Source organism: Mustela nivalis (genome assembly GCF_964662115.1).
Source record: "Mustela nivalis genome assembly, chromosome: 4".
Taxonomy (NCBI): Eukaryota; Metazoa; Chordata; class Mammalia; order Carnivora; family Mustelidae; genus Mustela; species Mustela nivalis.
Window position 1 is genome coordinate 28,165,907 of NC_139023.1, and position 18,170 is coordinate 28,184,076.

At 42.2% G+C, this 18,170-nt stretch overlaps 1 protein-coding gene across 1 annotated transcript in view; it reads right to left on the reverse strand.

Moving 5' to 3' along the window:
* Window positions 1-2,189: 2,189 nt before the first annotated feature.
* The window catches only part of GABRB1 (gamma-aminobutyric acid type A receptor subunit beta1), a 399,050-nt gene continuing 383,069 nt past the window's right edge, over window positions 2,190-18,170 (reverse strand). Inside the window, exon 9 of the mRNA XM_082728493.1 lies at window positions 2,190-7,879. Within this exon, the coding sequence (XP_082584619.1) occupies window positions 7,532-7,879 (348 nt within the window). The 3' untranslated portion in view covers window positions 2,190-7,531. The remainder of the gene's footprint in view (window positions 7,880-18,170) is intronic.

Consider the following 18,170-nt stretch of genomic DNA (forward strand, 5'->3'; position numbering starts at 1 on the left):
TGTTTTCCAACCTGGTGGGAGGCTGCCCCTTGTCTAAGAGCTTAACCCCACCTGCTGCTCCCGCTTACAGAGCACAGAGAGCTATGGGGGCCGGCTCTGGGGACAAACATTGAAGGGCACGGCGGCAGTGTTTCTGCTTAGATGCTGTCTAGACCTGGGCTTTTCCACTCCTAAGGGGGTATTTCAGGGCTTTTCCTGACTGAGACACAGAGAGTGGCCTAGAGGAGCTGTATCTTCCAGAGATCTAAAAACAGAGACCACACTGATACATGCTATCTGAGTCTGTCCAGTGCCCTTGGAGGCTAATATTGTAGTGTAGACCATTACTAAAATTATAAAATAATTTATTTTTGGCCATTTGCCTATAAATTTATTTTAAATTTCTAAGTATTGTAACTTCAATGTATATTTAAAGGAATTTGAAGAGGTATTAAATTAGATTCACTTAACACCAGACAGTTTACCCTGATGACTGACTCCCACAGATAGACAATGAGAACTATTACTGAATTTATGGGGTTGTGTTAGCAGAGCCTACAGTGCTCCTGTATCTTTCCAGTAACTTCCTGGACAAATGAACCTCTCTAAAATTCCTTTTGAAATGTAGCTGGGAACTTGGTTCCCACTGGTGGAAATCTGGGAGGGAACTTGGGAATCATCTGGTGGCATGTCTGGAAACACTGGGCAGCGCTAGAGGCAACATACAGGCCACGTCATGCGGTCCTAACTCCAGGGTACCCTCCACCCGCTATAATTTCCCTCTCTCCACCATGCTGCTCACTTACTGTTAATTTTTTGAAGTTAGTCTTCACGTTGCTTGGTGCATGTGTAGAGGACTCTGTTCTCTAAGTAGAGGAAGGCTGTTTGGAGGAAAAAGATGTTCTGTATAATTTCATAGGGGAAGTTTGGACGAGTCTGCCTTATGACTTGTCTTCCTACATTTAATGTCTGTTAGAAGGCTGAGGGGGGGTTGGTGGGGTGATGCACAGACACAGAATCTGTAACAGGAGTAAAAGAGTTCCTAGAGGATCGTCTGTAACCAGCAGTGTATGCTGTGAATGAGAAACCATTCTGGAATAATAATAGGTTTCTTAAAGGCATACAGTTAAGGCTGAAGGAGGGCGTGAGAAATGAGTTTGACGGACAAGAGCTGATACAGTGTGAACTCACCGTCCCGCCACTAGAATGTTGGGGGACGTTCTTGTCATCCAGCTTTGGTGTAGATAATGTGAATTTTGCCAGGTTTGAGCTAATGACTTTTATTTCCACTTTATTTTAAATTGGGCCGAGGGAGACGAGATTTATGTAAACATGTACTCTTGACATACAGGACGGAAAAGCAGAAAAGAAAAATAACCCGAAGCAGTTTGGAGGAGGCTACCCAGATTCCAAAGCTCCCTCCAAAGACCTTTTAAAGGCAATAGGACTAAGAATCTGGGGGAGATTATTAAGATTCATTGTTTTGTGAATCGAAGATACACAATACAAGCTTTCAGCTATGCAAGGGCACATAACTCAGGAGGTTTCGAATGACGAGGAGGCAACATGAATTGATTCTGTTGGGTTAAGGCAGGAGGCAAGATGGCGTCTGGTGCTGGGAGGGAATGAGCACGAGAGAGGTAATGTATTTCGCACGCAGCCAAACCTGCATGGTGCACACGCGTATCGTATTTTAATCATTTTCACCTATAAAAAAGTCCTATTGGAAAATGTTCCCCCTTTACTGTTTCTCCTCAAGAGGAAACCCAGGGAGAGGTGAAAGCCAGATGGCAATACCGATTGCTCTTATTCATCCTTTGGCTTCTAACGGGAGCTGTTTGAAGCTAGGTGAATCTGTGACCCTGTGTACCTAAGGCAAATGCGTAATGTTATTTGGCCTCTCTACTCCTGATTTATTTTTCTATTGTCTTCCAGACAGGAAATACCGGTAGAGTCATTATTGAGAATGGGTTTCTTTCCAACCGGTTCAACAATACACCTATTTTTCCCACATTGATTTCCTACTGAAATCTTTGTGATGAGTGCTGGTTGCTCAAGGAGGTGCAAAGTACCTAGCGGCCAATCAGGAACGACCGTGAGCCCCTTGATGAACCGAAGACTTTTTGATTAGGAAAAACAAAACCAAACAAGACAACTGTTAAACCTTTTCCATCCAAATAAGGAAATTCTTGCTATCGGAGAACTAAAAGTAAACTCAAAACTCTTTATTCTTACCCTTTTAGGAACTTAGTATTTTCTGGTTTGCAGTTCTTCTCTTACCAAAGGTTTCCTTTCAAATGTGGCTTGTGAAATTATAACTTTTAACAATTTTCTGTCAGTTTTGGTGATTTCTGTTATATAGAAAAAACATGATTAGAGTAAAAGCACAGTGTATTCTGGATCTACAAATTGACTGACCTTGTTAGTTTCTATAGGACACTTTTTCTTATTTTATTACTGATGGACATTGGTTGACACATTTTGGAACCAAAATGATTCTCCGGGTACATGAAATCCTGGTACAAAAAGTCCTGTCTTGCCAAGTTCTTAGCTCCAAGAAAGACACGGTTCATTCTAAAAATGTTTCTAAAAACCAATCTATGTCCTGGCTTGCTGCGATATTCTGAATTTCTGCAGACTCCATCACCTTCTCTGGGACTGCCAGCTGGCATGAAAACACAGCGGATGCCTGAATGTCCCAGCCTTCTGACGTCTTTTGCAAGAATATCAGGACTTGGGAGAAATATATGTGAAAATATTTAATTACCAGATTCTAAGTTTAACTAACACATATCAAACACAACCCTGGGCCCCCAGTTGAAAAATACTTGCTTTAATTGCTGATCTCTCTCTTTACCTTTTAGAAGCAGTAACATAGTTACCTCTGCATTTTTGAGGGATTCATTAGCCAGTTGGTGTTTCAGTGTCATTTGCTGTCTCTTCCTTTTCTCCTTTCCATCATTTGGACATTTGACTGTGTGTTTGCCCTGATCAGACCCATCCATTCACGTCTATTCTCATTAAAAGTTCTGGGAAATATTGTGGAAGGAAAAAAAGTTAAAAGCTGGAGCTATCAGTGCAAAGGAAGCTTTGGATTACCTGTGGATTTTGAACATCTCTTCCATTCCTGACCCCTCAATAGCGTGGAAAATTTGGTATTTCGATATATGAATAGCCACGAATGACTGATACAAACACATCTACTTTTCATGACACGGTTCCAGAAGCAGTTCGCTACGGTTCCTGTCTCTGCTGGCGCACCATTCCCATACCCCACCAGAGCGCAGCCGTGTCTGCGGCTACTGTTCCTTTCTGCGGGGTGGGGGCACGAGGCAGGGGGCAGAGAGATGCCTGGCAGAGTCACACAACCACACACACAAAATGGCAGAGAAACAGCAAGAGCGAAGAGATTCTGGTTTGGGCCCAAATCACTAGTTGCTTCACTTCGTGAATAAAAGCAAGTGCCTTAGAAGCTGACATTATTTACAATGCTCAGATTGTTCAAACACCCACCCAAAGCCGAAGACCACCACGCAACAGGGAACAAGTCAATGAACTATGTACAGAATTTACAAGGAAGTTTACATAATATTATTCTACATTCTGTTCACAAGTTTACCTTTGTTCGCTTTCAGGAAACTGAGATAACGTGTTCATTATTCTTTCTCGTCCCAGTAATCACTGATTGAACCAACACGAACAAATAATGGTACATTCTTTTTTCCTCCCTCCTGGGATATAGAATTACATTTTGTTTAGGAAAAAAAATTAGGGGCACATCACCCTTTGGTGAGATACTATTCAAAATTGTCCATGTAAGAAATCTTGGAGGTTATCTCCTTCTAGCATTATAAATATTTTTTGTTTGTTTGATTAACTTGGCAAATTTTAACTGAGTTCTTTCATAAATGAATATTTATAAAGGAGTCATTGATTTTGGAAGGATGGAATTTAGTCAACATTTCTGTATATTGTATGTAATGTTTGCTTAAGGAAAGTCTATCCTTGGATCCATAAACCAAACTTTATTCTCTGCACCACATTTTTCTCTTTGCATTTTCAGGATCTTTCGTTGCTTATAATGCACAATAAAGATGGCATATATGATATGGGAACACGTATCATTTAGCCGGCAGAATCACCAACCAGTCTGCTGTTTCTGTTTGGCAGTACAAAGTATGGAGGCAATCATCCTGGGTAATTTACCTTTGAGTGTGTCTTTACCTGGGTCTGCCTCACAAAGCTGTTAAGCATAACATAGGTCACCCCTGATATGTGAAGCCAAGGAACATGAGTGGGAAAAATGAGTGTGTAGTCACATTGTCAAATGAAAGATGGGGTTTCTGCTGGGTCTACACAGGCTACATCTATGACACAGCTTATGTGCCACTTTATGAACTGTGGACGTGGGGTCCCCTGGACATGACTGGGGCATAGGAGAGTGAGTCTACGCAGTCTTCTGCTTCTGCTGCCACTCAGTAATGCAGGAGAGTATGGCTATTTTCATGGTAAAAAGAAAACAAGCCAGGAATACCTAGATGGTGACCCCTTGATAATGTCTTGATCTGTATCTTTCAGGAACGGGGACCAGTGTGAGGGCACTTAGGAATGTCTAACAACTTTTATGTACATCATTTAGAGCAAGACAAGAGAGAGAGGTAGGGAAGGAAGGAATTTTTTCCATGGACTGTTAACTCCAGAGGGAGTGTGGGTGGGGGTCGAGGAGGAGGGAATTTGGCTGGAAGGTGTCCAGAAGAAGGAAGTGGGGACAGAGGTCATAAACCAGAAATATGTCAGCTTGTCCATTTTTCAGGCTCCCATTGCCTCTAAACTCAAAGCTATTTAATAGGAAATAGCAAATAGCTATTTAATTTGCAAATAGCAAATAGCTATTTGCACCATCCTGTGTCCCCTCTATAGCCCAGGAGGACAAACAGTGACACTATTTTGTGCCCGATGTAGATTCAGGTTCACTAATCTTTCATTTTACAAAGGTTAAGATATAAGAATTTTTTAAGTGTTCTCTTTTTCTCAGAGGTGCTTTACCTTTCAACTATAAGCATCAAATTCCTTAAGACTTGGAAGGCAGGATTAAAAAAAATCATAAAATTAAAATTACCTCAGTCTTTTCCAAGGCAGACGATCTAAACAGATGAATAAAGAAAAAACTGTTTTTTGTTACGGAACATAGATTATAGACACTTCCTTTCTCATTTAGCATTTCATCCTTAAAATCTTTTTAAAGAGTTTTGACACCAGAAGGATTCATTCCTGTTGGGCAATGGCCAACAATCTCCCTTCCTGTGTTTAAATATGCAATGGTTCCTGGATGGTCATTGGGAATATTAACCTCCCAATATGGTCATATTCCATTCTCTTTGGGCATTTCTTGATGGCAAAGCATCTTTCCCGGCCAAGAACTAGTCAGTTGCAGAATGGATCTCTTCATCTCCGGAGGCTGGAGATTCTCTTGACCAGGGCACTGTGATTCTGCAAACTATAACCCTAAATGAGAATTTGGTCCCCACACTCTACTAATTTCTAATGAAACCATTGAGATAATTTTTGCAGTAAAAGCACAGTTTTTATATTCTTATTAATGTGTATTATCTGCAGCCATAACCATTCATTTATTTGGGGGTTGTCTTTTCTTGTTGCTTTCTGAAAAGAGTATCTCAATGCTCTGTCCCCTTGGGGTTATCAGCAGGAATTTGGCCTTATCTTTCCAAGTAAGACTATAATTTCTAGCAGCTGATGCTTTTGTAAACATAGACCCTCATCCCAGCCTTAGGGAGAAAGCCAGATCATCAAATGATGCAATCATCCTCAACCCTTACTTGACATCCAGAGATCAGATTCCAAACAAATTGCCTCCATCACTGGTTGGTCATTTTAGGGTCTCACTCAACCTTGCAAATGAACATAGAGAATTCTTAGCTACTCTCTAGACTGGGGGAAAAAAAAAGAGGCTTTAATGACATAAAATGGGATAAACCCCAGTGTAGCTGGTAGGACACGTTTAGGAGTGTGTGTTGGGCCTATGAGGGATGCCCCTTCAGCGACTCGTGACTACGGTAACCCATGAGCAGAGATAAGGCAGAGCAGCAATGACAATGATTCACGAGTCCGGACACGTTCTATGTTTTAGGGGCTGGTATGCATGTTTGAAGGCCCAGTGATTCTGTCATTGTTGTTGTTATCTGTGGTTTTCCTCTTTTGAAGTTTTTCTTTAAAAAATAGAAATCTGGCCTCAGAGGAGAAGGGCAGCAAAGTGGGTGTATGTGCATTTCCTGAAGCATTCATTTCATACTTTGGAATGCAGAGCTCAGAGAGCAGAGCCGTAAGGTGCTCGCTGAGGCCTGTCCAACAAGACCTGTCACCATTAGGTGCTGCTCTCTGGAAGGCTAAGAAATATATACTATTTGATTGAAGATTTGGCAGTTTAGGTAACTGCCCAGGCACCCTTTTCACAGCACATAAGACTTGCCTTCCTCATGGAAAGGACAAAAAAAATTTTTTTTTCCCAAGCAAAAAAATGCTCACTCTCCCATTATTGAAGCCCTCCTTCTCCATTCTCGTCCCTTACTCTCTGGAGCAGGGACAGGGGACATTCACAGGCATGGCTTCAGGGCACAGAGGCGATGAAATGAGTTCAAGGCTGCTCATTTGAATAGTTAAGGAAATCACCATTGCCCCAGATTCCTTATTCTCAACAAAAGAAAAATGTTCTCAATGGCCACCAGGATGGATTCTAGTGCTAATTTGAAATCCGCTTGCAAGTCGGAGAAGGAAGCGTTTTTTGTTTTCCCCCAGAATATCCAGTTTAACGGTGCGGTGAGGATGGCAGATTTTTGGGGCTCAAACTCCTCTGCCCTGGTCAATCCCTCCCTCCTCTCCCGTGGAGCCGGGACCCCTTCTACAAGGGAGTTTTGGAGACTTGAGCCTGGAGGGGAGCCTTCCTTCCTGTCTAGGCTCCTTCTATCCCCCCTTCTTCCTGGAAATCTGTAACTTGTCAATGGCTTTGTTTTTTTCTTCTGAGATCCTGGAAATTGTGTTGTTTTTTGGCAGCATGTGATTGTTACAGTTTACCAGGAAGCGGTGCGCGCACAGAGCTAGGTCCTCTTTCCAATCGCATTTAAGAAATAAATCAGTAAAATCCAGGGTAAGTAGGGAGGACTGCTAAAGATCTAACTCCTGTGTGTGTGTGTGTGTGTGTGTGTGTGTGTGTGTGTGTGTGTGTGTTTGTAAACATGGCAATTACTAGAGCTCTGAAAGAGCGGATAACCTGGACCACAGTAGACTGGAAAAAAAACAGAGTTTTTGGTGTGTGTGTATGTGGGTGGGTGGGTGGGTGTTTTGTTTTTGGAAGTAAACATGGTGCAGTAATAAAATTGATATGCAAGGCCTAAAACCGATTGGATGGCTGAATCTCTTACCTCAAAAAACAGCAGGATCGCTGCTGCTGGGCGGGGGCGGGGGTGGGGGTGCTGGGGGGGCACGGAGGTGGGGGCGCCTGTGGGGTTAAGAATCAAGAGGACCATGAGGACAGACCTTAGTGTACGTAGTAAAGCCAATACACGACGTTAAAAAGAGAAAAGGTGATGGGGAAGAACATTCGGGACCACTTGTCTATGGAATTCACATCAGTCAAGTCGGGGATTTTGACTTTGAGCTGCGAGGCGCGCCGGCGGATGCGCCCCTTGCTGTGCGCGCCGTGCCGGTCCAGCGCGCGTCCGTAGCCCTCGCGGCTGCTCAGGGGCTTGCGGTACTGGATGCTGGCGCTGTCGTACGAGTACATGCTGGTGGCCTTGGGCTCGCTCACGCCCGTCAGCACCTCCGAGCCGCTCGTCTCGTTCCGGATTTCCAGGGTGCTGAGCAGAATGTTGCCGTGCGCGTCGACCTGGCGAGAAAGGGACGCGCTCAGCCACAGCGGGAGGGACACGGGCTGTTCCCGTGAAGCTGCGGCTGAGGACGCCGCGCGGGGCTCCCGAGACTGTCCCGTGCACGTCCTGCTCTGCGTGCCTCCTGGATTACAGGATGATCTGTCCTCTGTGTAGCTCTCATCATTATCTACCTAATCTACCACCTGTCTGTCTAATCCAACACCTGCCCAAGGTCTGTTTGTCTTCTCTCTCTAAACCGTCATCTATACCCGTCTCTATCTAATCCATCATTATCTAGCTCATCTGCTCTCTACCTATTTAATTCATCACCTTTTAACCTAACTAATCTACCATTGATCTCTCATTTGTCTACTCCTTCATCTGTCTACCACTATGCAGTCCGCTATGTATCTAATCTACCTTCTAGTTATCTACCATTTATTTATTTATCATACATCTGTTTATTATCTGTCTAATCTACCTTCTATCTATTCATCCATACATCATTTATATGTATGTATACTTATCTATCTATATCATTTATAACTGTGGCATTTCTTTTTTGTTGTTGTTATGAAAGTGGTCCATGGAAGTATATAAAATGAGAAAACAAATAGGAAACACAAAAAAATAAGAAGTGGAAATTTTTATAATTTTACCTTTACAGTTCATTATTTTTAGTATCCTGCTATCCCTCCTGTCTTTTGTCTATTCATATATACTTAACAAGCACAAGTTCACCTGGCATATTTTGCTTTGCAATCTGGTTTGGTGGGTTAATAGTGTACCTGGTCCTATTTCCATGGTAATAATTATTCCTCTGAGATATCACTTATTAACTACTTATACGGATAAAGCATAATTGTGTTCATCTATCCTTAATGTTAAGGCTTGTTTTACTTGCAGTGTTACATGAACAAGCCTGCAAGGGACATCTTCTAGCTAAATCTTTGTGCATTGCTATAATTATTTCCTCAGGCTAAATTGCCAAAAGTAGGATTCAGGGGTCAAAAGGATATGCCTGGCTTATACTTTGGCTTTCGTGTCCCCACTGTTATTTATTGTTGCTTCCTGCTATTTGAGTGGTACCTATCCCAGATTGCCCGAGTTTTGTCTATGCTATGCCCACACACATTTATGGAACTACAGAAAATGTGAGCATGTTTGGCCTACAATGTGGCTTCTCTTTAACTTTACTCGATGCCCTTTGCCAACTAAGTTACCTTGAGAGGACATGTTCATTCATGCAAATGAGTCTGAAGTACTTCCACGGGCAGTACAGGCAACCGTGTTGGAATCTAGTGTTATTAGCACAGTGCCCGAGTTACAGTAAGTGCTCTATGAATGCTTTCATAGGAAATGAATCTCAGTCAACCCTCGAATGTCAAACAAAGGTCTAGGTAAGCAGATGAAAGAAATGAGTGACCAAGAAAGAATAAAGCTTAGGAAGAGGCAAAGACAGAAAAGAAAGGTAGAAAGAGTGGTGGGATATGATGCTGGTACGTCACAGAGGACAGAACGAAAATTTGGGTGTCCGCTGCGTGCTTAGCATCATGGTAGCGGGTTTGTATATATCCATTGTTCATCACCTGCTACAGCCAACTGCCTCAGGCTTACTCCACTGCTAGGGCTGAGATTACAACCCGTGTCTTGTCCGATTTAAAAAAAAAATGTGCTTTTTACTGAGAAAGGACCGCTTCCTAGTCCTTGGCCTTCACCACACCCCGCAGTGAATTTAATGATGCATTTGATAGCTTTAAGCTTGGAGGTAGTCAGAGAGAGACAGTGACTCAATCTGGCCTCTCCCTCCACTGCCACCTGTCCTTTCTTTCTGTAAAGCATGTGGCCGTGGCCTAATTGAGCTACCCATTAGGCCCTCATGGGCACTTCTACTGGCTTCTTCATTCAGGGAGTTCATATTAACTTTTGTTGTTGTTAATAACTACTATTTATTGATTCCTACTGCATAATTCAACTCAGTTATTTCTTATAACAACTCTACAAAATATATAATATTATCCTAGTTCAGCAGTAGGGAAATAGAGCTTCAGGGAGCTTAAGTAAATGACCTGCGATTAAACAAACAAAAAGTGCTCAATTTGGGATTAAAATACAGGATATTCTTTGCCTTAAGTATAATTTTCCCTCCTGTTTGCATGTTAATCAGTGTATTTTCTTTTAAGATTTTATTTACTTATTTGACAGACAGAGATCACAAGTAGTCAAAGAGGCAGGCAGAGAGAGAGGAGGAAGCAGCCTCCCTGCTGAGCAGAGAGCCCGATGTGGGATCCTGGGATCATGACCCGAGCCGAGGGCAGAGGCTTTAACCCACTGAGCCACCCAGGCGCTCCAGTCAGTGTATTTTCTTTAAGGCTCAGTTGAAATCCTACTTTTTGTGTGTACCTGTGTACCTTCCCTGCTTATAGTAACTTCACAAACCAACTTCCTCTCTCTCTCTCTCTTTCTCTCTGTAAACAGTATTGAGAACTTAGTGTGTGTGCCAGGCACAGTGCTAGGTGTTGGGGATATGTACGTGTGTGTGTGCGCGCACGCACGCACGCCTGTGCATGTACCAGGATATGGGTGAAAAGTCACATGTATGAAAGTTTACTTTATGAAAGAGGGTGATGGCATTAAAGTGACAAGGAGCAAAGTACTGAATTCATTAGAAAAGGGGCAAGTCCCTTAGGAGATAATCATGGTGCATATCTTTCTGCTAGGCACTCTGGTGTTTCAGTGTAGAGTATCATAAAACACAATTTTGTCCTTGGGATAATAATCTCCTTAAAGATACAGGAGTGAGATATAACTGGGGGGAGTGACAAAAGTTCTTAACCAAATGCTAAATGGTACATCATAGACCATGATTAGGGGTTCTAAAAAGTCTGGAGGTCGAGGAAGTCTTCATAAAGAAGGTGTGGCTTTTCCTAGGCCTTAAAGATGGGTGAAAGAACAAAGGATTCAGAGTTGAAAACTGTGTTCTTGGGGCTCCTGGGTGGCTCAGTTGGTTAAGCGTCTGCCTTCAGCTCAGGTTGGGATTCTGGGATCTTGGGATCCTGGGATCCTGGGATCCTTGGATCGAGTCCGGCATTGGGCTCCCTATTCAGCAGGGGGCCTTCTTCTCCCTCTGCCCCTCACCCCTGCTCATGTTCTCTCGCACTCTCTCTCTGTCTCAAATAAATTACTAACTAAAATCTTAAAAGAACAAGGAAACTGTGTTCTCATCCTGATTTTGTTATTAAATCCATTTCTTTATTTAAAAATACAAGGTGTTCACCAGGTAATCTCAAGGCCTTGTTTCTGAATTTTGACAGACCTTATTATGAATAATATTCTAGGCAGAGGACGCAGCATACTAAAAACAAAAAATGAAAGAAACCAAAAACCTTGTAAAATTGAATCACTTGATCTGTACTGTATGCATCATTAAGTTGCATTATTATAGAATCTCCCCAAATAAACAAGTTACTAGAATTTGGAATCAGCCAATGAAGCATAAAGATATGCTCCTCATTACACAGAAGTTGTACAAAAGGCACATTTTATTAAGATATTTTCATTAACTTTGGTTTAGACTCCAATGAGCCAATAAATTGCATGATCTTTATTAGTCTGTGCAGGTCCCTCAAAATATTTTGTCATTGAGCTAGACATCATAGCTCTAAGTGACATATAAAATAATCCGGTTCTACAACTACTCACGAATGCTGACTGCATTACTGCGTAGTTGAATCCACATTATGCTGTTCTTTATCGGGGAAATTTGGGAAGGGCCATGTAGCAGTCATGACCCATCTTCAGGCTCTCTCCGCCACACAGTCTAGAATGTCTCCTAAAAGCTAGTGTTACAGACCGTGCGTGTACATGTGCGTGTGCGTGAGCGTGCATGTGTGTGAGATGGAGTGCTTGTACATTTCTCCCGAAGTGTGAGTTTCCCTTCCTCACCACTAAGCTTTTTGCTTCCTCATAATGTGAATATGTGACAGCAACGCCACTGTTGATGCCAGTGGGGTTTCTGGTGGGCTCCGCTTGAACCCCTGCCCTTTGGAGAAGAGTGTCTTTCCTTTCCCTTCAACCATATAAAGACACCCAAGGTGTCCTTAGATCCACAGTGGGTGGCACAGCTTTCCAAAAATAATGTCCCTGGGGAAAGTGGCTATTGTTTCCTCATATCCTCAGAAGCAGCGACGGGCCAGGTGGTGGCTGCTTTGTCGATAAGGGATTAACTCATCCACATCTGGGCGTGATGCAGACACCAAAGATTTCACAACCTCGAAGCGGAAGGACATGAGGCAAATGAAAATGTTAACACACTTGATTTCTAGGGCAGATAAACAGATTTCCCAGAGCACTGCTCATGTTGGACGTAAGTGTTCATTGGGATCATCATTGCCCATTCCTCCTGTCGCCCTAAAGGAAGGGACTCTCCGCTCCAGTTCCTGGGAGGGAAACTGAGGGATCCACGCTTCCAGCTTCTCTTCCCTTCCTCCTCTTGCACTGCTCCCCACTGGGCCTATGGGGGACAAGGACGCGGGCATACGTGGCTCCACGTGTTCTGGGTATTTTTCTCCTTCCGATCTGCTTACAGAAAAGATGCAGTGTGGTGCGGGATGTGCCTGTTGAACCTGCTGGGTTGGTGAGTCAGGCCTGCACTCATTCTGTGGTTCCTGCGACTGGGGAGGGAGATAAATCTATCTAAATGGGGTGTGTGAATTACTACGTTATATTAACTACATATTCTTCCAACCAACAACATTGACTTTTTTTTTTTTTTTTAAAGTTTAGAGCATCATTAAACCTAAATTTAGAGCAAATGAATACAACTGTTATTAAGACTCCAGGAGGGTCGACAAATAAACCTTCACTCTTCCCTTTCAGGTAGATGGTCAAAATGTAAGCTGGAGATGACTGATACCCGGGAGCAAAGAGTGTGACTTTGGACTGCAGCCCCAGTCCAACAGCTCATGAACTGTTCATCCTCACCTCACTCCTTAGTAGGGAGGCGTATTTTATGCACTCCAAGAGGTAATTTTTAAGCATACCATGGATAAGCATTGAAAATGTTAAATTGTTCATTCCTTGCTCATTTTTTCAATAAATGTTTACTGAGTTAACAGTAAACAATAAATGTTTACTGATGAGGAAATCAGCCCCTCCATAAATAATGGAACATTATGTCTCACATTTTAGAAATTCAAAGATCTCAAATAATAAAGCCCCTTGCTTTTTTACTCTGCTGAACAAACCCTGGGACTCCTTACACCTCCAATTGGTTCTAAATATTTTCCTGGATAATATGACCTCGTTCAAACTCAGGCTACTAACTCTTTTTCCAACAGACTTTTCTGAAATTTGTGAGCATGATATTGGCTTTCTGCCTGTGGAACCTTCCTCTCCTCTTCCCTCCTGAGGGTCTCCTTAAAGTGTGCTGACCACATGCAAATATTGGAGGGTTTCTCATATAAAAGAAAGCTTGGGGTTTCACGCTGTAAGGACCTGAGATGGGGAGGAACAAGCCAGCTTCCAGCTGGTGAACCCTCTCCTGCCTTCCTACAGTGCAGCCCTTACCAACACAATATCTTGGTTTTAAAATGTGAGGACATAGCAGTTCTGCGAAGATAGCAAAACACAAGAGGTTCTGAACACTTGGCACTTATATTCTTATGGAGGAAAACAGGCAATGCCCTTCTTCCTTCTAAAATTAGTTTTTAAAAAAATCAGGTAACATTATGAAGAAAACAAATTATCTGTCTATATTGCTTTTAGTGTCCTAGGAAAGATGTAGCCAGCCCTCTAACTTGGCGATTTGTGCATGTTTTTCTGAACAGTGCATCCACACTCAGATTTTATTACAATGAATGAAAAATTTAAAGTTATGTAAATTCTCTTATTTTCTTACTACTGAACACCCTACACCATACCTCTGCATGGATGTTTAAAGGTTTCTTAATCTGAAAATAGAGCAGAATTCTTCTTAGCCAACTTGTTCCTCTCCCTGACTGTCCCACTAGAATGTTGCTCTAGGAGGCAGGGACTTTGTCTAATTCAATATTGTTTCCCCAGAGCTGAGAAAAGTGCTTGGCATGGGAGCATTCAATAAATATCTACTATATGAATGAATGAGTGAATGAATGAGTGACAGTACAGTCTGTAAAAGGGAATGGTGGTAAGCTGTGGGTATGTGGGTGTCAGCTCAGCTAAGTTACTCAGCTAGCTGTTTAGTCTGGCTCTAGTCTAGAGGTTGTTGTGAAGGTATTTTGTAGACGTGACATTTCTAATCAGTTACTATAAATAAAGGAGATTCCATTTGATGATGTGAGCTTTACCCTATCACTGAAAAACACTAAAAGCAAAAACTGAAGTTTCCTGGAGAAGAAGAAATTCTGCCTCAAGATAACACCAGAAATTCTGCCTGAACTTCCAGCCGGCCTTACAGATCTCACACATAATTGTATGAGCCAAGTCCTTAAAATAAATCTCTTTTTGTATGTATGTTGGTTCTGTTCCTGTTGGTCCTGTTTCTCTGGAGAATTCTGACTGACAAAAGGGTATGGCAAAGATCATAAGGGTGGTTTCCAAATGACTAAAACATTGAGGTGGTGGCTGTATTTCTTCCCTCAACAGAACCCCGAACAAATGTACAAATTCATTCTCTAGCTTGGGGCTTGCCTTTCTCCCACTCCGTCCATTTTACTCCCTCTCCCCTTCTCTCCATCCCTAACATCCCCAAACGGTGCCTTCGGCTGTGAAAAAATGTTGCCACTCACTGAATTGAACGGTTCTGGATATTTTCCATATGTAAATATAGCAGAACTCATTTCAGTATAATTGGAATAAAATATAATCTTGTTTTCAGTGGCAGTTTTAAAGCCCTGTTGAGAAATACCTCTGGGCTCAATCTACTTTGCAAACAGAAAGTTATTTCCTTCTTGCTAGCCAATTCAATTAGAGTCACATTTACTGAGTGGTTCTGAAGTACAGCACAGGAAGCCAAGGAGAGAGATGTTCGAACAGGAGGAGCTGCCTTTCAGAAGCCCACAGTCTATTTAATTGAGGTTGACCAGTGCGAATGGCTGCCTTCACCTGAAGGGAGCAGAGAGCCACAGAGCCAAGCCTCACATCTGCGCATCCATCCTGCTCATAGAATGTTTCATGTTCCTGCTGTTGCTGTCAGCCATGGGCTCTCACCAGGGTTGCCAGGTGGCAACCCTTTCATCTCAAGTTCCTGAAACCTTTTGGTTTGGTGGTGGGAGGAGGATGGGAGGCTTTGGTGGAGATGATCTACGAGTCTCTTTACCATGTCCTGACAACTAGTGGTAGAAGCAGAAACTGTAGTGTCTTTTCAAGAAGCTATAGAAGACAGGGCAAAATTACATTAACCAAAACAAATGTGCACTATCTTATATAGGAATTAGAGAAGGAAAAAGAAGTAAATGAAACAAGTGGCAGTTTTCCAGAACATTACTCAGGTAGATAAATTTCTCCCAGATCCCTTTCCTTGGCCTTGTTTCTCCCATTCAGTGTATGAGTAGATTCAAACGGCTTTACATTTGAACACAGCCTGATTCTAACCACTTTTCCCCATCATCATGTCTAACTGCATAATTGATCTTCCTCTTTCCAGGAAGGAAGCCCGGTGGTCTTTTCTTAACGTAGCAGCTGGAATAATACTTAAAAAATGTAAACCAGACCATGTCTCCTCCATTTAAATCTAGCTACTCTCCAAGACAAAATAAAATCCAGATTTCTCATGCAAACCTGCAAAGCACCCAGCGGGGATCTCTGCCCTCACTTCCTACCACTCTGCCCCTGGAGCTCTCTGCTCCATCCACACTGGTCTCTCGTTGGCTGGGCCTCCCCCCCCCCCCCATGCTCCTAAGACCCCAGGGCATTTTCACCTGCTGTTCCTCTCTCCTGGAATGATCTTCCTCAGATGGCTACCTGCCTAGCTCCTTATCACTTCGCCACCAACATTATCATCATTTGCCCTTATACCGTGTATTTATTTACACATTTGTCATTCATCTGTGCTGTAAGCTTCAGGAGGGCAGCTGCTCTTTCGTTACTGTCGTTGTCTATTGCTGTGTATCCCCTGTGCTCTTCCAGAAAAGACGCTGATACTGCGAAGGAGGGGCTGAGCAAATGTCTACAGAATGAGGAACTCTGAAACCCAGACGTGGAGTTGTCCGTCTGAACGCTGTTTGAGTTTCAATAGCCAAAGATATGTCAGTGGTTAGAATCTCTAGGGTCGTGGTTCTCAGACATTATTGTGCCTCTGCATCCATTGCTAGAAATAAATGTTTGAGCCCATTTCATCCTAAATTAAGGACTTCTCGGTCTGCATTTTACACACGCATTCCAAGGGCCCTAGCTGATTTTGGTGTGCCTAAAAATCCACAAAGCAGTTAACTTATTTCAGGCAGCTAAGGATGAATTACAAATATGCGCCGTTCAAGCCTGAGAGATACGTAACATCAAAGTTGGGGAGTAATTTCTTAAGCTGTTGTGAGTGGGAATTTATTAGCTTTGAGAAGAGAATGCTAAAAACAAGAAAACAGAAACTATTTTATACATAAGATCATTTTATACATGGGCTTAGGGAGTCCCAATATTTGAGATGAGTGCTTTTTACAATTAAATATAAAATGCATTATAATCAGCAAATTCATTGAATTGTGAATGATGCAAATAATGGCTATTTTTTTGGCTTCATCTTTAGTGAATCCTCTTAAAATATTCATCCTAAATCTCTTCAGTAACAGTTTGCTCTTCAGGTAAACAAAAGAGGGATTTTGGTCAGAGTAACCATTGTTTATCACGTAGTCAAAAAGGAGATATTTAAGGTGTGTGATGTCAACGTGCGTGTGACTGTCTTGGGGTTTGTGGGATACTGCTCTTATGTGGATAAGTCCTTCTTACTGTAGCACATTGGTTATGATCTTCTTACTCTATTAGCCATGGTTTCCTAGATAATCAGCAATGCACATTTACACTTTATTCCTCCCAAGAGGAGAATATGATGAAGTAAAGGCAGAGTGGAGTTATCAAACACTTTAGACTCTAATATAGAGATTTCAGGAGAAGGAATTGCTGAGAAGAGTGTTGGGGTGCATGGGTGGCTTGGTCGGTTAAGAGTCTCATTGATTTTGGCTAAGGCTATGATCTCTGGATTGTGGCATTGAGCCCTGCGTGGGCCCATGCACATCCTGTCAGGCTCTGTGCTGGGCAAGGAGTTTTCTTAAGATTCTCTCCCTCCCTCTGCCTCTCCCCCCTCCCCGAAAAGAAAAAGTATCAACATAGGTTGAAAGCAATCTATTAATAATGCATACACACCTATCATCACTATTAACTATCCCTAATCAAAATAAATGTCCTTCATTGAAAATATTTATTATATAGATTTTAAAATTTTGAAAGGTACCGAACAGTTTTCACTTTAGGAGGGGCTTAAAAATCTTGTTTTTGTAACACTAGGAATACAATAGGAAAAAATGTTTCCAATTACACATGAGTTTTAAGAGCAACCTATTTGGTTTTATAATTCATTGATTCATTAGTTCACTTATTTTAAAATCAAGTAAGTGCCTGATTTGTACCAAGCTCTAAGATGTGCATTGGAATACCAAAAGTGGAAGAGAAAAGTGTCTGCATTCAAGGCCTCTTCTGTTTTTCTTTATAGCATTTTTATTATCTGGCATTTTATGTGTGTTTATGAGTGTCCTGTTCATTGTTTCGGTGTGAGGTATTTGTGCATATGATGTTCATTATCTTTCTCTCTTATCCAAATGAAAGGTTTCATTTTATTCATTGCTGACTATACCCAGTGCATAGAGGGTGTTCCTATAGTATGTTCCTATAGTATGTCACTAAATATTTGTTAAAATTAAATATGAAATATTTCTCAAGTTAAAAAACAAGTAAGTGTAGTGTGCAGTGGAAAGCTGTAGGAGGAGTATCAACTTAGCTTGACGAGTGAGGGAAGTCAAGCAAGAGGTGAATTCTGGGGAATAAGCCAGTTACTGAAGAGTGAAAACATAGCAATCTGGGAAAACGGTGAGCTGTACTTCTGGAAAAAAGGGTGTGTTGGTGAAGGGGGGAGCAAGGAGGAATGAAGGAGAAGAGGAAAGCAGAATGAAATCGCAGTGAGAGCTGGATCCCACGTTAAGGATTATGGCGGATATTTTCTTTTAGGCAGAGTTGAAGGAGGATTATGGTGGATGCCTATTGGTTTGACCTGTCTGATTCCATTTCATCTTCTGATAACATTACCTGAGATTCCTTGGTGCGTGTGGTTGAGTGCATGGGCCT